Genomic DNA, 25,591 nt, shown 5'->3' on the forward strand with positions numbered 1-25,591 from the left:
ACTCCATGTCATTGGGTCAATTATCCTTCCACACCAATAGCAAAAGGGCCCTGTTGCAACGGAAGATGAAGCTTGGTCATCCAATCATCAACCTTCGAGAGTGAGATCAAGGATCCTCCTCCAGAAAAATTTCAGAAGTTCAATGTTTGGTAAACCTCAACTCTAAGTCTGATTTATTGAAGGAAGTATCCTAATCAAGTGGTTTCTCAACCACAACGGTCCATTCTTCTAAGTCCTAAATGAATTAGTATATGCGGGTAACTAGTCCTGAAATTACTATGCTCATGTTAATGTTTTCTTATCCCATATGTGAATGAATTTCCTGCTGCTATTAGGCTAGTTAATCAACATAACTTACTAATAATCCTTATGTTTAAATTCCTCGCATTCATCCCGCATCATTTTTAGTATCAAATGTCATGAGGAGGTATATATATATATATATATATATATATATATATATATATATATATATATATATATATATATATATATATATATATATATATATATATATATATATATATATATATATATTGAGGCTTACAGAACTCTGCCACGTAAGAAAAAAGATTCTGGCCCTGAGCCCTTAGAGACGCATCTGAAAGCAGACAAAAATACAATCCAATAATTAGTATAGTTTGATATACGAGGGCCACCAATCGCAATCTCGTTTAATCTTTTATTATTCCGAGAATGACCCAGATTCTCTTTTGCTGTTGTGACGACGACTCCCACTCTTGTTTTTAGGCAACACGTTCAACAGTTCATGCCTTCCCCAAATTTCCCCCTTCTGACTTCATATTTTTTTGCGTCTTGCCGCCCTCTCGCTCTCTCCCTCTCACAGCAACACGTCACCGGAGACGTCTCATTCGCGAGTCACACCAATTTTTTAGTCCTCGGGTGCAGCGAAAATGTTGGAGTCAAGTCAAATCGTCGTTTCTCATATACCGCCTGTGTATTTTAAGTTTGGAAAGTCATTTTATTTATTTCTTCCAATTTTCTTATTCCTTTCTTTCTTTTTTTTCTTCTTTCTCTCCACCAAATTGCTCTTAATATTTTATTATAACTATAAATAACAAGGTTACAAGAGTCATCCCCATAATATTTAAATTAGGAATAAAATAATAAATAGAACCACTGCTACCATAAATATAATAAAAAAATATTTACTAAACACTTTTTATAAAAAGCTATGATCTTGCAATATTTTAACCGAACTTTTATATGCCTCATCGGATATTGTCATCACTGGTTGTAGTATAATTTTGCATAATCATTTGATTAATATAATTTAGGCAATAATTTTTATCTAAAAAATTTGCATAAGATAAAGAATTATTTTTATTTTTAATTGAAGTGAAGATTGGAGTTTTTCCCACCAAAGTAAAATTGAAGCTCGAAAAATATTATGCCTTCATTTAAGTATAAAAATAGAAATTTTTAAAATTATTATAAAGGTCAATACATCATCATAAAAACTACTAATTTAGAGCTTGCTAGGAAGTAAAAAAAAAATCTAATCATTTAAATTTAATTTGATGAACAAAGTTTCTTTGTGGTTGGATTCTATTCAATTTGGAGAGATCTAGCTTCCAATCATAACTGTTTGTGATTGAAACGACAGTTGTGTCTAGCGAGCCCTATCATGGATCCTATCTAATGACATATGGTTGTGATCAAAAGGCTATCCTCCTCCCCAATCTAACATTTTTTTATAATTTAAATAATTTGATTGCCAAGTGGAATACAGGGATAAGAGTCAAATTCTCTTGCGGCGCGTCACACCCCCAAACTCCAATAAGCCAGCGCAGACTCGAAAGACCAGTTTATCCCTCTCCTGTCGTCTCTCTCTCCCTCTCTCTCTCTCTCTCTCGTCTCCTCCAGCCTCAAGGGAGGTGGACGTGAGCGGAGGCGGGCGCGCGCGCTCTCTCTCTCTCATACTTATCCTCATCTTATTCCCTCCTCCACACGATCTTCCCTTTCCTATCCTCATTATTCCTGACCTCCTTCATTATTACGACTACTATTATTCTCGCTATCCTCGCCTGTCGCCCTGCGATCAGGGAATGGCGGCTCTCCCCCAACCGATTCCAGCCTCCAAGATCCTCCTCCGCTCCTCCCCTTCCAATCCCACCTTCGTCTCCTCCCACCGGACGCTCCTCCCCGGCGATCTCTCCGTCCTTGCTCTCAAGTCACGAAGGTCGAGTACCAGGGGTGGCGGCGCCCTCAGAGGAGGACTACGTCGGAGGAGCTGGTCGTCGTCTTCCGTGAGGGCCCTCCTCGACTCTGACGTCTCCGGCGCCGCCCTCAAGGCTTCATCCAACGTCTCTTCACGGCAGCGGCGACAGCAGGACGATGATCATCAGTCCAAGGTACTCTGTTTTCGATCTTGTTCATCTTGATGATTTATTTGCATTCAAATCTTGGACTTTTTTATGCAATATGTGTTTCAAAAGCCTTTATGATTATTTGGCTGTAGAGCTTCACAAGTGAGAGTTTTTTCTTCAGTTGAGTGATGGAAATTTACTTGCTTTGTACATGGGGTCCTGGAGTTGCCATTTTTGGTTAATTTTAATTGTAAATGATGCTACTGGACTCGTCTGTTCAGTGGCCGGAAGTCGATTTCTTGTGTCTGCTAGACTGCATCTGCAGTATAATCAGGATAGGTTGGCTTTCTAGATTATTGGCGTTTCTGGTAATGTTGTTACTGAGAATTGATGATTTGAATTAGGCAGACTGCTTACAAGCTTTCTAGATTATTCGAATGAAACAGAGGAATGGAGGCCCCTCCACCTTCTCTGCACGGCTCGCTGGCCCTCCGCCGGCCTCTGCCATCCTCCTTCTCTCTCCCTCCTCCTCCCCCCTTTCTCGCTCTCTCTCTTTTCCTCTCTTCTGTTCTCCCTCTCCTCTGCCCCCTTTACTGCCTCGGTACGGATCCGGCATGGGGTGACCCGTGCCGCTGGGCAACCAGTCCAGGCTTTCGTTCCGGCACACCAGTCCTTGACCTAGATAATAATTTCTGGCTAGCCTTTTAGGTAAGACCCTGCACTGTTACACATCAAATTTGGTTGGCCTAAAATTTTAATTGTTTTGTAACACCTAAAGAAGGCTTGGAACTATCAAAAATAAGAACTAATATCTATTATTGAACATTAGCAGGAAAGATGACCATAAATATTAGGATCTACTATTATCAGTTTAATATTAAAGAATCAATGCAATGTTATTTAATTGACATGGCCTTTGTCCCATGCAACTGTTCTTACCATGAATAAATTCTCGATAATCCACAACAATCAATCAGCTTTCCTACTAATTGCTTGTGTGATTCTGTGGTATGAGGTCAAATGATAGTCAAGGCTCAGAACAATGTTCAGATGGTCCGATCATCACGTGCCTATTAGATAATTTATGTAATAATTTGTCTCTATTAGAAGAAAATACCAGTCTTTGGTACATATAATCTAATTTTTCATGAAGTCCAAAAACTTAAAACAGCTAACACTCAACCCAGGTTGCTAGATCAGAAATGCTTGAGTTAAATCTTAATTCTACAAAGATGGCTAATGAAGGCCCATAACCATTACTTAATTCTGCAGCTTATTAGACACAAGTATGATAGACATCTAAGAGCATATTTGCAGAGGGTGGACCATCAAATCTCTCATACGATGGAAACACTAATAGTTTTATAATTTCAGTGAATAATCATGTGCTTTTTGACTATCCAGTGATTGCTGCATTGTGAGAAAGCAAAATGAGAAGTGTTCATGGAAATGATTAAGCAGAACTTATCAAGATCATATAGTTTAGAAACAAATAGGACACAAGCAATTGAAGGCAGTAGAAATGAAGACCCTGACCTGCATATGCAAGATTTAAGAATGATAATGTTAAATATGAATGCAATAGCATAAGCTTTGGAGTTAACAGTAAAAAACAAGGTGAAGTCCTTGTTATATAGCTTGGAGATATGGCAAGGAGGGAAACATGCCCTTGACAAGAGAAGTAACTTACATTTGCATGGATGGGCTTGGAGGAAAGTTAAAGTTCATGTATCAGAAATCTTTTAACTATGATGTCAAAAGGATTTTGTTTGCAAGGAAGGTTCCTGTGGGTACTTTGACTTTCACATGTTTTTTTCCTGGGTCTTTTCTTGAGGGTATTTTCATCCTCATGGTATGTGGACAAACTCGTTTGTGTATTTTGGAAATATATATATGTGAGATTTAGTACTATTAGACCTTTTTTTAATTCAGTTCATATAGTTAGTTTATAGTTTTGCTGGTTTGCTAAAATATTTATGCAGTTCTATAAGGTTAGAATTGGTATAATGATATGAAGTAAACCTAAGTACCAAAACTTTTGAGGAACTTTCAGCCTAGAATATAGAACTATGAGCAAAAAATTTGCCTGTCTAGATAAAAAGGGGACCTCTCCAGAACAACAATGAAGAGGATTCATCACTAGATTGCTGTGCATCTCCTTTTACCATGTACATATTAAATTCCCAAGCTTTTAAAATGGAAAATAATAAACCTGTTTAATGAGTTCCAGGGGTAAATTGTTCAAAACACCCAGTGTGCACTTGACAAAACATGAGAATAACTGAGAGCCATTGGAAAATTCTTCCCACCTAAGCAAGATTAGTTGGCGCTATATGTCTTTGGGTGGAGAGTTCAAACACTAGAATAAAAGATTTGGACTTTTGGTACAACTGTGTTCTGTATCTGATACTATGGGCATATATTTTCATATTTGTATATTCATACATGATACATACAAATTCACACACAATCCCTGTTTACAGAGAGGGAAAAATAATCATATGCTTGTCTCTGCATATTAGTTTATGCATAGAACCTTATGACTTGTAATATATAACTGTGGATGAATTTCAATCAACAGCAAGGCCTATATTGGTTTTTAAATGACAATGCTCAATTTGTGACCAACCAAATCCTGCTTTTTTATGGAAATACCACTTGTATCATCAAAAAAAGAGGTTTTTTTTTTTAAATAATATAGAGCGTTAATTTCGTTGCACAACCTTCTCAATCAGTGTAGTTTGAGCTACACATGTACTCATAGAATATGGTAATTAGTAGTGCCATCTGATACTATGCTTCAGAATTTGGTTCCTTCTGGTTAAATTTACTCCATTTACTATCCTTTCTGGTTCTTCATAAGGAGTAAGAGCAATGCTTTTTAATTGCTGAATGGTGTTGAGCTGAATATTCTGCCAGATTCACAAGCCGTTCTCAACTATGTAACTTGTATGTTAATTCATCCAAACCCTGAAACCAAGCCTTGTATTTGCTTCTCTTGAGCTTGTGTCAAGAAAATTTTCGGAAAGCATCTTTGAGCAAGAGTATTTTTCCTTTAGAGTAGGAGTTTAGAAATCTATGTCCTCATTTTCATCTACGTCTATTATGGCTCATTATACATCATAACTACTTCTAGATTGGGTGTTTTGGAACTTAAGATATAAGCTGTCTGCATCCAGCGCAAACATGCTATATGATTTTGAAAGGTTTCTGTTCCTTGCAAGCTTGAAAACCCTATTCCTTAATTTTGAGAAGCAAATTTAAATCATTTATTGAAGATTTATATTGCCTTGAATGATTTGTCAGTAGAATTACCTGAACTTTAACCAACAAGGCTGACATACAAAATCTTGAGAAATAAAATAAGCAAGGGAGAGGTTTAGGTCCGACGATCATCCGACTAGCAGGTGGTCAGATGCAGCAAGGACCATTGGATAACCATTGTGATCTGTGATTGATGAGCTTCAAGATTCGTGATACCTGGGACCCCCAGCACTACATTTAAGGCCATGCCAGTCATGGATCACGATGGTGATCCAATGATAAAGCGCTGCATCAGACCACCTGCTGGTCCGACGAGTATTAGACCTAAACTGCTCCCTTAAGAAACCTGTTTCCATCATTAAGTTGCATCAATAACCATAGTTACCATTAGAGCAAGTGTTTTTAAAATTCCTAATCATCATTTTTATATCCATTTCAATAGATGATTGTAATATTTAATACCTGGTGGCAAGCATGCACTTTCAGGCACACTTTCTAGTCAAATGCCAAATCTACGACACTAATACGATGCAGAAAAGTAATGTATCATGTACAGAAAATCCAGTTATGATACTTCAATTTGTATTATATCTAGGGACTCATTTATGAAGCCACGCATGCATGTTTTATATAAGTTGAGCATTATCTTGAATAATAAGGCGTCATAAGAAGATACTACCAATACTACTGTTGAGTATCGAGGAATACTAGTTTCAATATCTAAAAATGAGCATCCCAATGCACAAGGCTCCTGCCACTGGGTTTGAAAAGGGTCAGATGTATGCAGTGACACCTAAGTCACGATGGAGCAAACTTACCACTGTACCAAGGCTTGCCCTTATGCTAGCTTTGGTATCTACGCCTCTAAATTGTCAATTGGGGTCACGATAGCTCATGATATTTTTAAAAAATATGTTGTCATTTATTTCACATTAGAGAACTGCAAGATTTACAAAAGGTGTAGAGAAGACTACCTCTCTTGCTACACCCAAAACATCCCTAATATGTGGGCCTTGGATATATTCAAAATGGACCCTCCTTAGGAAAAGTAATATTTGTGGTTCCCATGGCATATTGGCAACATCGGCTTACAAGATTGTATATAAAAACATGCCTCAAGCATTTCTATGAAATATAGTTATTAAACCTGGATCAGACCGGCTGGTAGGGTCAAAAAACCGGTAAATCGATCCCCTGTTTGGTTGGATTTGTTGATAGGACTGAAAATGCATATGACTTGGGGAGAACTAGTTTGAATTGGGTCCTTCCCTAGCTCCAAAGTTATCATTTGAAATAGTGGTTAAGCGGAGATTTGAACCACTTACCATTTGTAAGATTAAAAACCCCTCAAGCACCGAGACAACATTTAATATATACAACTTTATTAAGTTAGACAAAATATTATCCATGTTATTTAAAAGGAGTTATTTGTCAACATTTTAATAATCAATTATCACATAAAAGAAAAAGAAAAAATGATATTTTTTAATTTTTGGTACAAAATTAAAGAAAAAATATCAATGAGGGGGATTATACTAAATCCATATAGTATAATGATGTATACAATGCTTGAATTATCGATATAGATGCTACATAGTTGGTTCTCAAATAATTTTCTAAAACCGTACAATTAAAAATCAACAAAATCAATAAATTCTATATATTTTTCCATGTTATATATAACTGTCTTTTACATTCTTTTAGAAAATGGATGAATCACGATATTTTTTTTTCTATTTATGCTGCAATTGAAGCATAGTGTAGTATGTAGATCAATGTGATTTAAAGAATAGTATTTAAAGTCAACAATTTATCAATAGTGATACACTTTTATACCACATCTAATTTCTATTTTTTAAACTTTTTATATTTTAAATTATAACCTGGTATTCAGACCAATGACATGGTGATCCAGCTTTTGGCTGGGTGGGTCTCCAGCCCGGGTTTAATAACTATGATGTGAACTATGAGGCACAATTTTTTATAATTCTGTTCTGATATAAGTCTTGTCAAATCTGCAAGGACGGAAATTTCCTATTGAAGGAGTGCCTACAAATTGTGCATTTGACTCCTGGTGGTTTGGTATTTTCATTTTTGTGAAGCCATGTTCCTGATAATGGTTCCTGATCTTGATCTTAATTTCTTCTTGTTTTGCTTTCTTGAGATATTTATATGTTCTATATATGTGTGTGCATATATATTATATGAAAAAGCAATGTTATAATCTTTATCTTATGTGTGACAGCAATTTAAATTGTTTACTGCATGCTATATTCTGGCAATAGCTGAGTCGATGCTTGCACTGCAATTATTACCTGGTTGGTTCCATTTTAACCTTGTTGAACCAATATGGTCATACATATGATAAACGTCAATTTGAAATTTCAGTAATTTTGGCCCCATTGTTCCATCAAATGCCTTTTCTGAGTGAATAGAAATCACTCTCACACAGTAATTTTAATGTAAATTAGTCAGTTGTGAAGCAAAGAATTTTTATCTATTCTATCTTGAATCATGTAGTTGATAAATTATCAGGTTGCAAATTTGAGTGATATCATATCGGAAAGAGGGGCTTGTGGAGTTGGGTTCATTGCAAACTTGAAAAATGAACCTTCCCATAATATTATTGAAGATGCTCTTACAGCTCTTGGCTGCATGGAACATCGTGGAGGTTGTGGTGCAGACAAGGACTCTGGTGATGGTGCTGGACTAATGACTTCAGTTCCCTGGGATTTGTATAACAACTGGGCCAGTAAACAAGGTCTTGCTTCATTGAACAGATCTAGTACTGGTGTTGGCATGGTTTTTCTTCCCAAAGATGAGAAGTTTATGAATGAAGCAAAATCAGGTAATTACTGAATGAAGCAAAGTCTATTTTCTTTGAAAGCATCTTCTTCTCAAGTTTCTTGATTTCTTTATTTTCCATGCTTTGCACCTCTAGTGATATCTGTTTCTTGCGTACTTTTAGTGTGCCCCCCCAACATGAAGAAATTTTCTGAATCAAATTTGTCATCTGTTACATGATTCCAGTTATTTTCACTTGGATGGTGTTACTTGCTTTTGTGACCCCCTTTTGGGATTAGGCTTCTATTTGTATCCTAATTTTATCTGTTTGTCTTCTTCCATATTTAGATATAGCAGTTATAATGTTTGTTTTCTTCAGCTTAAGCTTTAGGTTTCCTCAACATTTTTGCATACATTGAAGGTATCAATATATGTTTCTACAGTTATCATGAAGACATTTTCAGAAGAAGGTCTGGAGGTGCTTGGATGGAGACCAGTTCCTGTAAATACATCAGTAGTTGGTTACTATGCAAAAGAAACGATGCCTAACATTCAACAAGTGTTTGTCAAAGTATCAAAAGAGGAGAACATTGATGACATTGAAAGAGAACTATATATTTGCAGAAAGCTGATTGAGCAAGCAGTAAAATCTGAACAATGGAAAGATGAACTCTATTTCTGTTCTTTGTCAAATCAAACAATTGTATACAAGGGAATGCTTCGCTCAGTGGTTTTGGGGCAATTTTATTTGGACCTCCAGAATGAACTTTACGGATCATCTTTTGCCATCTACCATCGAAGATACAGCACAAATACTAGTCCTAGATGGCCTCTTGCACAACCAATGAGGTTACTTGGTCATAATGGAGAGATCAATACAATACAGGTTTACATTTTTATCTTGATTATGTTGGAAATTTAACACTCCCTTAAAGTTTTTAAGTACAATTTCTAAATTCAATGTAAATGCCTTTTTTATTACAACAAATTATTTTATTCATAGGAATATTTCTGATAGCAGTTTGCTTGTAGGGCAACCTGAACTGGATGCAATCTCGAGAAGCAACACTCAAATCCCCTGTTTGGCGTGGTCGTGAAAATGAAATTCGCCCATATGGCAACCCAAAGGCATCGGATTCAGCAAATCTTGATAGTGCAGCAGAAGTATGCGTTCACCACACTTTAGATCCCTTATCACTTTCAAACTTCCATTTATAGCGATCTAATACACACTCTCTCTCTAAGTTCCATTGTTTTGACTTATAACTTATTTGTTTGAAGGTTTAATAGTGTTTGTACTACCCAGATCTCATAATTTGAAAGCACACTTAAGAAAGGAAACTATTTGAGTAATTGGAAGGCCAAATTAGTCATAGGGCATGAACCTGGTTTTTAGCTACTAAATCTAGCCAAATGCTGTACTCGATGATGTAATCAACAAAATAACCTAGCATGAAGGTACCAGTTTACCTTGCTGGTAAAGTCTTTGGTGCTATACCTAAGACCTAGGTTTGAGTCCCGCCTTCAATTGGGTTTAGGGGCATGCATAGAGGCAACATCCAGGGATATTCTAGTTAGGAAAATGGATTTCCATCCATATACGGAGATATTTGAATTCACCTTATTTGCATTTGGAGAACTTCATTTTTAAAAATGCAGTTAAGTGCGCCTTAGTCTTTAGGTGCAAGCACAAATATCCAGGGATGCAGTATTCTAGTTAGAAAAATGGACTTCCATCCGTATGCGGAGATCAAGGTATGCCGAACCGGTACCGGTTACCGGACCGGTTCGGTACTGGTTCGGACCAACAGGTTCCGAACCGGTACTTTGGTTCGCCCGCGTGTGGCCAAAATGGATACAGCATGGCCACAGCGTGCCCCAACGCGCGGGCAAAAAAAAAAAGAACCAGCGCGAACGGATCTTTTTCAAGATCAGATTGAGAGGTTTTTATTCTAATAGAACGAGCATTCACTCTACTTCTTCTTCCCTCTTCAAGCTCGTCCTTCTATTCCCGATTGAAGAAAAGCTTCAATTTCTTCCACTCTCGCCACTGATTCTACTGAAAGTTAAGTCACAACCGAAATGGAATGAACTAATAATTCAATTGATTTGACTTCTTTCAATGAAAGTTTCCAATCAGAAGAGATTCACACCTACCATAAACTCCTAGTCGTGAACTTCCTCATTAAACAGGATTCCTAGCCAAACTGGACGGAACTGGTCGGTTCCGTCCGGTATGCTTCAAGTATCGGCCGGTTCCAGGCCAATATCGCTTGGTTCTGGCCCCATAGGGCAAGAACTATTTTCCACTACCGAACCGGACAGGTCAGAGACCGGACCGGTTCAATACGTGCTGAACCGGCCGGCACAGGCCGACTCAGCATTCCTTGGTGGAGATATTTAGATTCTCCTTATCTGCATCTGGAAAACTTCATTTTTTGAAAGTGCAGTTAAGTGGGCCTTCGGCTTTTGGCGTAAGCACACTTGTATTCTTCATGTGTAATGTAGTATGCTTTGTCTTGCCATGCTGGTATGGCATTAATATCTGAAAACAAGCAATTCTATGGACATGGTGTAGATGACTTGACTTTGTAGTCTTGGTTTAGTTGTTTCTATCAAGCTAACCAAGAAAATCACCTGTTGAACCCAAAATGTGATTGTCCCATAAATGGGCTACCTCCTGGGACAAGCATTCTGTTTTTACTGTAAAAGACATACTACAAGTTGACAACTTTAGATAAAAATATAACATTAAAAAGAAAAGTATTATGAAGTGTGAACATTACAAAGGTATGTTTTCAAAAATATTTGATTTTATATCTACTAACTGTCTCAAGATGAATAACGACTTACTGTAAAGTACAGATCAAAACTTTATGTTAAGGAGAAGGTTGCTTTAATCTATTTTCTTGGGGGTTATTAAGTTTGAATTCATCTTGTCAGATTTCATCAAAATATTAGACTACAATTTATCTTTAGTTTCTACTACATTTGTGCACCATATTTTTTGGGTACCACATATCATGAGACTTTATTTGATAATTGATCCGTATCTCTTTAGCAGAACAATGTTATCTGGTATAAAACAAGGCAAGGTTATGAAGAAATGTGCAATTTGGCGGAGTAAGAAGTTTATTTAAATAGATCCATGACTTCAGGAGCTAGTGGTCAAGCACTAGAAAACTCAAAAGCATTTGAAACTTGTAGTTTGAGTGGCAGTAAGTCTTCAGATTAAGGGCAGCACCCAAATTGAAGCTTCATGCAGTTATAATTTTTATCTGTGATATTTAACATCAGTTTCAAATCAAAACTATTTCTGAAATTAGTATAACTATTTTTTTCCTATCTGGTGTTAGTTATGTTTCAATAATTCTTAAATGCTCAGTCCTTGAGATCCAGAAAATGCTTCCCCTAGGTTTTCAGTTCAATTAATCTGATAGTGTTTTTGTTTGTTTTTTGACTTAAATGAGTGTTATAGATTTACAAAAAGCCAAAACAACGTACTCTGGTTATGCTAGCTGAATTTGAGGAACAAGTGTTGGAAAAGAATGATATAGAGCCAATAATTATTGAAGTAAGCAAATAGCCCGCATGAGTAGTAGTGTAATATTGTCTTATGAGATAAGTTATCTCTTGCCCACCACCCCTCCCATCTCACATTCTCACCTACTTATTGTTGTTGAATTTATGACGACAGTCTGCCTGATAATTGAAGTGCAACACGTGTTATCAGCAACTTGGTATATCAGATATAAGGAACTAAGGAAGTAAGTCTAAGATAATGGAATCAATTAAAGGAATAATGAATTTAAATATGCTTATTTGTTCATGAAAATAACATATTTTTCCCAAACTAAACTGCTATATTTCTATCACAATAAACTTAAGTAGTAAATATGACATTCATAAGTAGGATTGCTAAATAACATTAAATCAGCATGGGACATTGCGTGAAACTTGACCTTAGAAGTGGAACAAGGAAGAATGTTTTGTGCTTTGCTCCTCTAGGAGATGAGGGGTCATCAAATGAGAGTCGCAATCTACTGGTAGATCATCAGTTAGTAGGATCAGTCATTGATTATAGACATAGGAACGAGGATATTCCTTTATCTGAACAGATATTTTAAGATAGAGATACTCATTATCTGATCTTAAACAACTTAGCTGGACAAAGGTCTGAACATGAAGAACTACAGCTATGTCTTTCAAGTTTCTAAGTGTTCGAGTTTACATGGAATGTTGAAAGTGCTCATTTGTAGCATCAGAAACTGTTAAATAAATTTTGTACCCTGTTTTAGTGTTCAATGTGTTAGAGTTTTGTAATTTCATGTCTTTGATAGCTTAGGTATATATTATCCTTGTCTCTTTGTGACCAGTTGTTGCTAAGAAGTGGTCGAAGCCCAGCAGAAGCTCTGATGATTCTTGTACCCGAGGCATATAAGAATCATCCAACATTGATGATAAAATATCCGGAGGTAAGATTTTCTTATATATGATCTATGGGCTCATTTAATGTGCTTGGACGCACGGTTGCTTATATATTTCTCTCTTTCATTCATTTTTTGTGAGATGTTTATATGTTTCTTTATTGTTTCCTTCTTTAGCTTTATCTCAACAGAGTTTATACGATGACATGTTTTGTTTGCCTGGTTAAACTTCCATAACACGTATCAGTCTGTACTCTCTTTGCAATGTTAGGTTGTTGATTTTTATGACTATTATAAAGGACAAATGGAAGCTTGGGATGGACCTGCTTTACTTTTGTTCAGGTATTTTGCAATTTATAACTTAGATATCCATTGTATTTGTTATATAAGTTGGAAGTTTGCATGTTGTTTTAGTCATTAGTTGAAGTTTATAGGTTTATATTGAGGTTTTCATTATCTAATTTTGTACTAGTTATAAGCAGAGGTTTTTGTTCTATCCCTCACTCGTGTATTGGCTCTGTTTGGGCCCCAATAAGTAAGATAATGACGAAAAAGTGAGTGTAAGAGGGAGTGGGAGCCGTAGGTGATATTCTGGTTATTCTTCTGTTGTGGTTGTCATCGATAACAAGACAGAATCACAGCTTTTGTAACTGTGCATGTGCTTCTATTCCCTTAGTCATCCTTGACTTTGTTCTTCTAATTGTCATTTGTTACATTCTGTTCGTTTCTTGGTGTCCATTTTGCAATACATGGCTGCTTGTCATGTTAGTAGTGTTTCCCTTTAGAGAGTTTTTCCAGAGAATATTACTATGGTACCCCTTCATATTGTTGTCATATGTATTCAAGTTTGTTTTAAGGAAAACAAGATATTTTTTTTATACGAATCTACTTTGGTGTAAAGCTTATTTAGTAACATGCAACTATATTATATGATTTATATATTGCAACTTCACTTGCTCATGATGTATCCTTCTTGATGTACAGTTGCAATAAACACAAAGGATCGAGTTGGGCAATGACATATAATTATGTGGAAAACCCTATCATCAATCTCTTTATTAGCAAGAGGATCATAATGAGGAAAATAATTGCTTTTTTCTTTTTTACAATTGTGATGTAATTGAGAATCTAAATTAAGTAATGAGAAGACATGATAACAAAATAAGATAGCAGGTATCATCTTCTCAGCTGCGTGGATATATTGGGTATCATGATGAGATTGGTGAAAGGTATGATGCGATTGGCTTTTATGTTTGTAAGATAGTCTCCTCCACCTATCCATCCCCCACCTCCACCCACCCACTCCCTCCATACCCTACATGTTTGTGTACAAACTAGTGCCCTAGAGGGAAAGGTTGTTAAAATGGTTTAAATGTGCTCTATGGTCCCTAAACATTTAAATGATTTCAGCACATAAATAGACTATGATGGTATGCCCTTAATAAGTGGTTAAAAAATAGTACTTTTAAATTTAAGCTATTTTGTACAAAATTATAGTTATAGATAATAAACCATTAAGACTTTTAAGCTGAAACATATTTCTTTAATCAATATTACCATACAATTGTAATTTAGAAGTGCTTGGCAAGAAAGTAAATATCTGCAAGTAATAAATTTTAGAACACAAATAAAGAAAGGAGTTTGTAATTTTTATTAACATAATATTTTATTTTAGTTATCGACAGAACATGCTTTTTAGCAACTAAAGATCAACAACTAATTACAATCTTTTGATTGATCTAGTGATGGAAAAACAGTAGGAGCCTGTCTTGATCGAAATGGTCTTCGTCCTGCTCGATATTGGCGAACAATAGATGATGTAGTTTATGTTGCATCTGAGGTAAACAATATATTCAACGATTTAGAGGTACTTTAATTATATATTTTCATCTACTATTCAGTTTCTATTTTAAGATCGTGTTATTAGAGTTTCACTTATTTCAAACATGTTCAGGCCAATGTTATCTTCGTTTCATCAAATGGTAATACCAAAGAGGTTTCAATGCTCTATTTTGTGAACAACTGCATCACAAATTTTTCCAAAAATGTTCTGTTTTCCATGCTGTATTCGATTATTGATGTTACACCGGTCCCTTGCATAAGAAAATTAAAGATTGGAAGGAATACAAGTACCAGCAAATATTGTAGCACTGAGATGAAAAGATATGCTCAAGAAATGCAGTACCCTGCGCTGCTTAATTCAGTATAATGAATGTTAGGTTAATGTGGGCTCATGAGAAATTCTGGAGGTTAGATAGGTCATATATGTAACTCCAATTGGGTGCGCTTCACAAACTGATCATGTTATAACATCAAATATACCTTTGTGGAATGTGACCAAGACTTATCTTACAATTTTTTTCTTGTTCTAGGAAAGAGCATGATTTACTTGCATTGGCTTTTGATATGTCCACTTCAATTATCCATGATTGATCATTTGCTTGCAATATTGTGTTACTGAAAAGTTGCTTTGAAATTTATATAGCTCATCCTAGCACCCACTTCCTAAAGCTGAACCGGCATGGGTCAACATAAGCTGGCATGGGTCAGTAAGGGCTAGCATGCCAAACAATCTTGCCTACCATGGGCTGCCACTTGAAACCATGGATTGCCACATTTTTCTTCAGTCTCAAATATTATCTCCTGATGCTATTTGAATGCTTGTTGATATTCCAGTACTATTATGAAAATGTGCTTATCAGACCCACTAGCTCTTGATATCAGAATTTATGATGCATTGCACCATTTTTGTTGCTTGTTGTTATTTGCAGGTTGGCGTTTTGCCAATGGATGAGACCAAGGTGATAATGAAAGGTCGATTAGGTCCAGGAATGATGATTACTGTTGATCTGCAGAGTGGTCAGGTTTGTCAGTAACATCCATACCTATAACTACACGTAGCATAATTTAGCATTCGGTATTTTATATAAAATAGAATATACTGATGTACACCATATTCCTAAATTTGTATTGTCCATCATTGATTTTGAATTATTAACTCTTTTTTTTAAGGAGTTAGCATAAAGCGTGAAGTCTCATATATAGATGAAAAATTGAGAATATTGATGGCTAATTTTTATTCCTTTTCTTTCATTTGGAATCATCAATCTAGATTTTGGTAATTACTATTTTTGCTGGTGATTGTACTTAAGTTTTTTCTTTTATTTTAAGACTCATTTGGTTCACTGGAAGAATTTTACCTCACTGAAATGTTTTTCTAGGAGGCTGTATATGATACCTAAGAAAGTGGTATTTGCATATTGGATCGACCATGGAAAGTGACATAGGAAATACTTTCCAGAGTGACTTATGTTTGGGTGAGCATCTACTTTTCTAAAAAAATTGTGTAAAATACTTGTTATGCCCTTAATAAAGTTATGTAAAAATACCTATAAAATATGACATGAATAATCTTTAATAACTATTTTTAAATATTTAAAATCTAAAAATATATAAAAATATTTTTAGGATTTGAACCTGTATTTTGGAATGAACCCAAAACTTTCTTTTTTTTATTTATCGTAACTTTCGTCACTCGGTTCAGCACCCAAGCAGGTACCTACATCTGGGGGCATAGATAGGCCTAGACTAAAGAAACAGATTCCCAACCGTAAATTTTCATATATGGCATGATACTATAATGCTACTTTCTCATCGGCAATGACCTTGTCATCGCCCCAAATTGCATATGCTTTAAACTGAACGTCCAGGATACACCGCCGCCATCCATCCACATGATAAGATGATGGGTCAATGCGAATGAAGTCTCAGAGCCAAGAAAACAAAGAGGTTTACCTATGTTGAAACAAACTTTAGGACCTAGACGGTTAGCAGTTGTGCGTAGGCATTAAAAATATTTATTGGGTTGAGTTTTTAGAGTTATAAAAATTTAGTAGTCAGACAACTTCTTTATATTGTGGTAATTTTTAATAGTTATTAATATATTTCTTATATTAAAATTACCACGACTTCTTTATATTGTGGTAATTTTTAATAGTTTAATATTAACTATTAAAAATAGCTATCAAGAAGATCATGATGGCTTAAGGGCATTTTTGGTAAAAAAAATTACCACAATTCTCAAGCCTTGTGGGAAAGTGGCTTTCCCATATCCCACATTGGTTTTTCTTTTCCATGAAATGTGGAGAATTTATTTTCATAGGAAAGCTACTTTTCCATCTCTTTTCTTTGAAACCCCTAACCAAACATGAGATATTTTTTCATTTTTTCATTGACCACACTTCCCCTCTTCTCTTCCTGCGAACCAAATAAGTCCTAAGATGTTAACTTGATTGATACAATAGAGTTTAATGGCCCAATTCAGATAATTGACTTAGTGATTACAATTAGTGAAGCGTTTAATAGCTCAAATCACTTGTTAACAGTTCCTGATAACATATGGAGCTGCTTCAATTCACATTCATGTATTAACATATATCGTTCTCAAGTAAGTCAGTTTAAAGGGAGCAAAATCAATTCACATTCAAGTATTGACATATACCATTCTCAAGTAAGTCAGTTTAAAGTTTCTATAGAATAACATGATGTACTGGGCAATGAATTCACAAGTATTGGGAGAAACTTGAGCCAAGGTCCGCTGTACCGACCATACCGACGTACCGGTGGGCACCGGTACCGGTACCATACCGAACCGAACCAGTACTGTATCGGTTCGGCTAGTCTGGGCTAAAAGCCAAAAAAAATTTGAGGTCGGTACGAGCCGATTGGTACGGGCCGGTACCGGTTCAGTATGGGTCGGTACGGTTCGGTACCGGTTCGGTAACGGTTCGGTACGGGTTGCGAATAGTCGGAACCAAAAAATATAGCTGAACCATACCGGTACGTACCGGCCCTACCGACCCGTACCGATCGGTATGGCAGATCATGACTTGAGCCTATGGTGCACTTAAAATATACAAAGGACTACAATAGTTAGTGACTTTCACTTACCTATACCTAAAGCTGCTAATAAGTACTTTTAAGAGTTTGAGATATCGCCCTGCTACATTAATTATAAATTATCATCTTAAATGGTGTTCAATGCTGATTGTAAATTTTTGGATATGCATTGCACATACTTGCAGGCTGATCCACCAACTTACCTATAGTTATTGCAATGGAGTAGTAAATGAGGTAAATGCGGACTCCTATTGCATGCCATTAAATCGCATATGCGCAGTAAGCTGTGTTTATTTTTACACAAAAAAAAAACACAAATAATATATTTATGTGTGCATGTGTTCTGGTATATGAGATTTTGCATGCTATTAATTATGAACTACTTAAATATGTACAATTTTGTGTTATCTTTACGACTTTATATGTCAAGTTGGTCATTGTTCCTATAGATCTTTAGATGGGGACATGTGCCATATAATATGTGCGTTTTATACATCTCTGTTTTTGTATCTCTTTTTTAAAATCCTCATAAAATTGTTCTAATCTCATATTTGTTATTTTTATTTTTTAGGTTTATGAAAATACAGATGTTAAAAAGAGAATAGCTGCAGCAAATCCCTATGGAAAATGGTTGACTGAAAATATGCGCATTATGAAACCTGTCAACTTTCTCAGTTCTGTTGCTATGGATAATGAAATGGCATTAAGACACCAACAGTAAGGGCCACTGTTTTATTAATTTTCCTTGATTGCTCCAACTTTGATATTCAACTTTTGAAAATCTTTTTCCCCTGCCCCCTGATAAGAGAAATGGCCCAGCCTCATCCAACCTTTAAACATCATTGTGTATGTGCTTTTGAGATTTGCTGTTATATGAGGGCATTGTCATAGATTTAAACAAAGCATCACGGGTCAATCAAAATAGGAAATGTTATTTTTATTGTTGATTTCATTTTAGCTGCTTAATTGACTATTGCCTTTTTTTTTCTGTATCTTCTCTGAATTTTAATTAGCATGGGGAGATTTGTAGTTTGTACTACAATCTAGCTGTCCAAAGATGTCCTCGTACCCATCATCATCGTTGTCATCATCATCATTGGTCATGTTGTAGTTAGAGAATTTGTTGGCTGTATATGAGCTCTTCATTGTTAGGTGCATATTTTTACTATTTTCTGTACTTTCTATGTATTTTGTGAGTATAGCAGTCTAATAACCACTCCACTCTGCTGAATTGTATTTGAATAGGACATGGGTTATTCTCTTCTGTTTTTGACTTTTTTGCTTGATCATGTTATTGCAACAATCCTATCTTGCTATCTATATCGGACACGCCTTCCTAATATAACTATTTTCTGGTTTTTCTTTATCTTTTTTTTATTTCTAACATGCATCTCTAAAAAGGTACAAAAACTCAATTTTGTTTTCAGTTTTGTCACTAGAAAATAAATTTTGCTATTAGTAATTTTCAGTATTTTCAGTTCCAATTTTGGTTTGTGAAATTGAAAAATAATAAATGCATCAAAGTGTCAGTTAGAAATTAGGAAGAAATAGATACATAAAAAAATAAAATAAGTGAAGAGAACATTTTTAAAGTATATTATTATTATTTGGGACATTGGAGGCTTCATGTCTCCACTAAAAAGGAAAAACAGAAATCATGGTAAGAGGGCCATTTATTGTTTCCTTGTTTTGTGCCAATATAGTACAAGTGGAGCTAAACATTCACGAGACTTGAGGTCTAGGATAGGCGAACTTTATAAATTGTTTACTTTTCTCCAAATTCCTCTAAAATCTAATGTTGAAATGCTTCCTATCTTCTTCAACATGTAAAATTTTAAGTTTATTTGATGGAAAATGCTTCCCAACATTTAGATAAATGAAGAAATGGAAATCATAAATAGCCATATAAACAGTAAAATTGGCCTCATATGTTTGTTTCAGCTGAAACTCAGAAACCAAACCTAATTTTCATTGGTTTTGCTCAAAATTAACTATTTCACACTTTGTCTTAGTTTCAGAGCTAAGAGCATTCCTTGAAACTGCGATATTTTACATTGTTTTATATCCTTAGTAACTTTTAATAAGACCAGCTTCTTGATTCTTTTTTTTGTCAAAATGTGCTTTCTTTTTTATATTTGTGTCATATATCTATCTTATTAGAGACAAATAAAACCATACCACTCTTTTTGATTGGCTGATATTAATTATATATTTTGTCAATTTTTCCCTATTATGTGAAGGCTTTTAGTTTCTCCATTAGTTGTTAGAACCATTTTTCAAAAGTATATGATAGAGTAGCACAAGAAGTAAATTCTTGGGCATTAAGGTAAAAGTTTCTGTGCAATATTAAATTAAAAATGTTGAGGACGATGCTATGATAATGAAATGCATTTGCAGTAGTTCTGGCAAGGCTGGTAAATTTTTAATCATAGCAAGCGTACCCCAAGAGTCAATGGCAAGCAATATATTTTTAGATCAATCATGATAAACTTATTACTAAAGGGCAGACCTTGGAGTAGCAGTAAGGTTGCTCTATTTGACTTGGGTGTTATGGGTTCAAAATATGAAAATACCCTCTTCGTGTGTGGGGGTAAGGATGCATACATCTAACCCTCTCCAGACTCTGTAGTGGTGGGAGCCTTGTTCATTGGGACACCTTTGATTAAAAACTTATTGCTAGTGTTTAGGAAGTTGTGCTATAATATTTGTTCTTTGATTTGATGTTGATTAATAAGAAGAGAACAAACTTACATGCTTAACTGGAGTTAGGAAGGAAATCTGGAAGTTATTGACCTAAAAATCAATATAATGAAAGCCAAGTATATGAGTTGCAACTTTAATGAAAATGAAAATGAATATGGAGCCCTTCTTGAATTTAAGCTCATGACTATATGTTTTGACTAATTACATTATCTTGAATGGCTAGATGAAATGTAAAATTCTTTTACAGTGTTATTGGACTATGCATGCCTAGGCAAGGATTGCAAAATCGACCTATAGTACTGGTGGGGAATCAGGCTGGTTTGTTGGTTCAGTATGAGAACCGATTTGTATTGGTCCGAACCGAGTGGTACCACGCGGTTCTAACCAGTACTAATTCATTTCGTTTGGTTTCTGGTGGTACTATGATTAAAAAAAAAAGTGAGAAAGGTACTGGGAGCTGTCTCATATAGAGTGCATATCATGGTTCACCAAATTGTGCCGAACTAGCTGGTTCGGGGCGTATCGAACTAGACCGGTTAGGAATCAATCTACTTCAGCATGTTAAATTGAGACAAGACTGGTTTTTTATTAAACGCCCCTAGTTCTCCGCTCGGAACTCTCTCGAAAGCTCGGGTTGCTTGCGAAAACCGCCCCTCCAACCCCCACCCTCTGTTCGCAACCCCCCGGCCGCTCGCGATGGTCCCCCTCCCTTCTAGATAAGTGCCTCCCTCTTCCTCCCTTCCTTCCTCCTCCCCCTCCCTTTCTCTTGGGCCGCTATTAAGGTTAGGGTTTACCAAGGGCCTCCCCTTCCTCATTCGCTCCCTGTGCAAAGTGAGGAGTTTATATGAAGAGGTGCTTAATTTTTCGTTTAAAATTTTAGAATGAGAAGTTTTAAATTTATGTAGGACGGAAGTAATAGTCGGCAGAACTATCCCAAACTGTCCGGATTGGGGCGTACCAAGTCGTGCCGGTTGCAGACCAGGACGATTCCAACAACAGAAATGAAAAACCGTCGACAAAGGGGGAGAAGAAGAAGAAAAAAGAGGAAAAGAGAGCGAGCGGGGAGGGAGGGAGAGGGACAGAAAAGAAGAGAGAGAGGTGGAGGCCGGCCGACAGAGAGCCGTGGAGGCCGGCGAGCCGTGTGGTGGCAGAGTCTGGCGAGCCATGTGAAGGAGGCGGAGGAGGGGCTCCGCCTCCTCTGCACGGTTCGCCGGCCTCTGCCACCCTCCTCTCTCCCTCCCTCTCCCTCCTTCTCTTTAACTCTTTTCTTCTCTCTCGTTCTCCCTCTTTCCCGCCTCCTCTACGTGTCAGTACGGGCCCGACACAGAACAGTACAGGGGCATATTGACCCGTGCTGCCAGGCAATCGGTTTGGGTCCCGGTTCCCGCACAGCAGACCTTGACGGAAGTGATGAGAAAAGATTTAAAAGAACTTACGACATAACCAAAAGTAGCTTTTAGCAGGAATGATTGGTAAATAAGAATTTATATAGCTGGCCTTAAATAGTTGGGACAAAGTTTGATCATTATAAATATGGTTATCGGATAGAGATGACAATTTTTCCTACCCTTATTAAGCTTCACTTGGTGTTGGAGTCAAATGATGGTGAGCACCATGAGCCTGCATAAGCTGATCTGCTATTATCAACTAGTTGGCCTCTTGGGCTGTCCGACTTTTTGCTTGTACATTGTTGATTGTGGTGCTAGTTTGTTTTTGCACCACAAACTTCCAACACTGATGCCTTTTCATCCTCGTCTATTACGTCATACCATTTCATAGGCATTGTCTGTCATCTTTGTTTCCCATCATCTTCAAGCCATCATCTGTTTGTTATTTTGTTTTCTTTGGCATATCAGGTAAGACACAATTTTTCCTACCCTTATTAAGCTTCACTTGGTGTTGGAGTCAAATAATGGTGAGCACTATGAGCCTGCATAAGCTGATCTTCTATTATCAACTTGCTGGCCTCTTGGGCTTTCTGACTTTTTGCTTGTACATTGTTGATTGTGATGCTAGTTTGTTTCCGCACCACAAACTTCCAACGCTGATGCCTTTTCATTCACTTCAATTACGTCATACCATTTCATAGGCATTGTCTGTCATCTTTGTTTCCCATCAGCTTCAAACCATCATCTGTTTGTTATTTTGTTTTCTTTGGCATATCAGGTAAGACACAATTTCACGCTTTACCATTGAGAAGTACCACATTACGGCGCATGCATTCTATATTGGTCATTTGATTTTGTCATCTGCATTATAACATAGTATTTATAGACCTTTATATTCCAAATTTCCAAGTATGTTAGAAATTCAGATTAAAATGCCATCACTTGTCATCCTTTTTCCATCTTCATGGCATATTTGTGTGCATTGGCTGGTGCTTGTTAGTGAAATTGTGCACTAATTAGACATGCATTTTGAGCATGCCCTTGCATGCATGCCTGCTTGTTTGTTTGCATCCATGTAATAAGGTGTTTTCTTGATGTTATAGCATCACTTTTTGGATAACTTGATTTATTTTAGGATATAATATTCTTGTGAAAATGCTCTTCCATCTCATATGCATGTTTGTGCCAATGTAAGAAGACGTTTTTAGCTCAATGTAGTGTGAAACTGCTAGGTTATTATAATTTTTTAATGATAAAACTGGAATTCACTTTTTGATAAGGCTGAATTCACTTTTCTTTCTAAATCATCTACCTTCTGTTTTCAAATAAATGGTCCCCTTCCTGAACTAATTTGCATTGTTTAAACCAGGGCATTTGGCTACTCAAGTGAAGATGTTCAGATGGTCATCGAAACAATGGCCTCCCAGGGGAAGGAGCCGACATTTTGCATGGGCGATGATATTCCATTAGCAGCCCTATCTCGGAAGCCACATATGATCTATGACTATTTCAAGCAGCGTTTTGCTCAGGTTGGTTAGATATACCTCAGATGAAGCAAGCCTACTAATCTAGTATGACCTTGTCTGCCCACTAACTACAAGAGATGATTAATGTGAGTTTGTTATTTATATTGTTAAAATAAATAATGCTTTAACATACTATAAGACTGGTTTTTATACTCAAATTGCCATTCATCCTAACTTTTGAAGTCATCTAAATTTTATAAATATTTGCACTGTTGCTACTTTGGAGTGAGCTTCTTGCTTCAATGATTGTATATTTTACCATTGATATTACTGGGACATGTTTAATTGTTGGAATCTATCCTAATACACAAGTTCAATATGTATCTTACAGGTTACCTGGTCACATGCAACACACCTAGAAAAAGGGGAAAAATAAAGATGTTTTACAATCTTCAAAAAAAAAAACAACATTAAATAATCTATTACTATATTAATCTGTAATAGTAAGTTGAGGGAATTGAGAAAGTAAGGGAATGCATTGATTAAAAAACACAACAGATAAGAGTCATTAAGGTGAATAAAGGCACATATGCAAAGTAATATGAGATATACATCTTCATCCATTACTACATAGAAGAAAAATGTCCTCTTTCTTCCTTTCTTTTCCTCCTCTTTTTCATTGATCTCGTTAATGACCAAATGCTAGGTGAATATAGAGCACAATATACACTTTCCTTTGTATTAGCCTATACAGTTATACTTTACATTGAAACCAAATTTATTTTTTTATTCATCTTCGGGTTATTCTCATGCTAGTTCTGAGCAAACAAGATTCATGTGGTTTAACATGAAGGAGCTTTTGTTAGATGGCTATTATGCCATCAATAATAATTGTTTGCAAAAGATTTGATAAATAAACTCTGTAATTAAATTTTTTTTTATTTCTTCGTCATTTGTTATAAAGTGAATATGAAGGGGCATATTTTCTTAAAGAAAAGTGTTTTTGTACAAGGAAATTGAGATTTACAGCCTCATGCATAAATGACTACCTTTGGTAGGCCATAACTACAACCATCTATTTGGGTGGCATTACTACTCTTAATTTGAGGAATCATGTGCTTGTGGTGTGCCAACTTGATGTGGCGCGATAATTACTATGATATGCCATATTGTGCCATGCTAGGCAAGGCAATCTTTGGTAGGGCTTTGTGCCAAGCATTGGCACACAACTAATACCATGCATGTGCCACCTAGTGCTATCTAGGGTTATAGTTAGTTTTTTAGCATGGGGACATTATTGTTACTTCATGGATCTTGAAAATATTTTTACACAATTACTATCTACACGACTAGGGTTGCAAACAAGTGAACATGAGCTAGCCATTGAAGGCCTAGATAGGCATGGGTTTGGTCCTGCATTGGTTGTGCGAGATCTTGGGTACTTGAGTAGTGCTAAGGATCCCAAAATATAACTTTTGGCTAACCTTTTTAAGGTCCTTGGTCGTTACAAATGTGTTAAGAGTCTTAAGACCCATGTGGGTGTATGTTTGTGCGCTAGAAAGGTCTTGGTACTTAAATAAGGCCAAGGAGTCCAAATCATGGTTTCAAAAAACTGTTGAAACTGGCCGGTACCAATATTTTTTCAACTTTTTAGAATTTGTTAATTTCAATACGTACTATCAGTACCGATACCATACATTTCGATGTAAAAATGATGCACGATTTGGTGCCGATATTTAAAACCTCAGTATGAATAATAGCTTCTAGCTAGTCTTTTGGGTGAGTTCCTAAGTGTTACAAACTTACAAATGTTATCAGTGCTGACTTGCCCATGGCCCCTAGGGGACACTACATTGTAGGCCCTTTCGGGTCTGACTACAAGCCCATCATAGTGTTTCTGATTGGACCTTTTCCTTATCAAGGGTGCTAGAGCTTAGATCGGAAGAGTGTGCGAGGACCCACATAGACATCTTTTTAGTCCCACATCGGGTGTGTGTTTAGGAGATCTTGGGACTTAAGCAGGGCCAAGGACACCAATCAAGAACTTTTATCCAGCCTTTAGGGTGAGGCCCTTGAGTCATTACATGGGGTCATCTCAAGATTGGCTCAAATTTATAGGTGGCTATCTCGAGCTTGGCTCTAGATCGAGTTGAGCTAGGTCTTCCTAACTCAAGATTTTTTTCATTTAATGTTGAACCAACTCAATCTTAGCTCTTTTGGCTTGACAAAGTTGTAGGTTTGACAATGCTGAGGGTTTCAAGTCTCGATTTGTTGGCTTGGGGTCTAGTTATCTTAGACAAGGGAATATAAGAAGGGCCAAAAACATGTCC

General features: G+C 36.3%; 1 protein-coding gene across 3 annotated transcripts in view; it reads left to right on the forward strand.

Moving 5' to 3' along the window:
* The first annotated feature begins 1,894 nt into the window (after positions 1-1,894).
* Positions 1,895-25,591, forward strand: part of LOC103716926 (ferredoxin-dependent glutamate synthase, chloroplastic) — a 46,927-nt gene continuing 23,230 nt past the window's right edge. Inside the window, exons 1-10 of one of the 3 annotated variants that reach the window (XM_008805127.4) lie at positions 1,895-2,375; positions 8,130-8,442; positions 8,822-9,264; positions 9,411-9,542; positions 12,755-12,853; positions 13,077-13,147; positions 14,549-14,645; positions 15,577-15,669; positions 18,276-18,421; positions 23,165-23,324. In XM_008805127.4, coding sequence (XP_008803349.1) covers positions 2,070-2,375; positions 8,130-8,442; positions 8,822-9,264; positions 9,411-9,542; positions 12,755-12,853; positions 13,077-13,147; positions 14,549-14,645; positions 15,577-15,669; positions 18,276-18,421; positions 23,165-23,324 — 1,860 coding nt within the window. In that variant the 5' untranslated portion in view covers positions 1,895-2,069. Of the gene's footprint in view, positions 2,376-8,114; positions 8,443-8,821; positions 9,265-9,410; positions 9,543-12,754; positions 12,854-13,076; positions 13,148-14,548; positions 14,646-15,576; positions 15,670-18,275; positions 18,422-23,164; positions 23,325-25,591 lie in introns of all 3 variants that reach the window. The other 2 variants (XM_026808399.2, XM_026808397.2) reach the window with 2 other exon arrangements.

This window comes from Phoenix dactylifera, unplaced genomic scaffold (assembly GCF_009389715.1).
Source record: "Phoenix dactylifera cultivar Barhee BC4 unplaced genomic scaffold, palm_55x_up_171113_PBpolish2nd_filt_p 000026F, whole genome shotgun sequence".
NCBI lineage: Eukaryota > Viridiplantae > Streptophyta > Magnoliopsida > Arecales > Arecaceae > Phoenix > Phoenix dactylifera.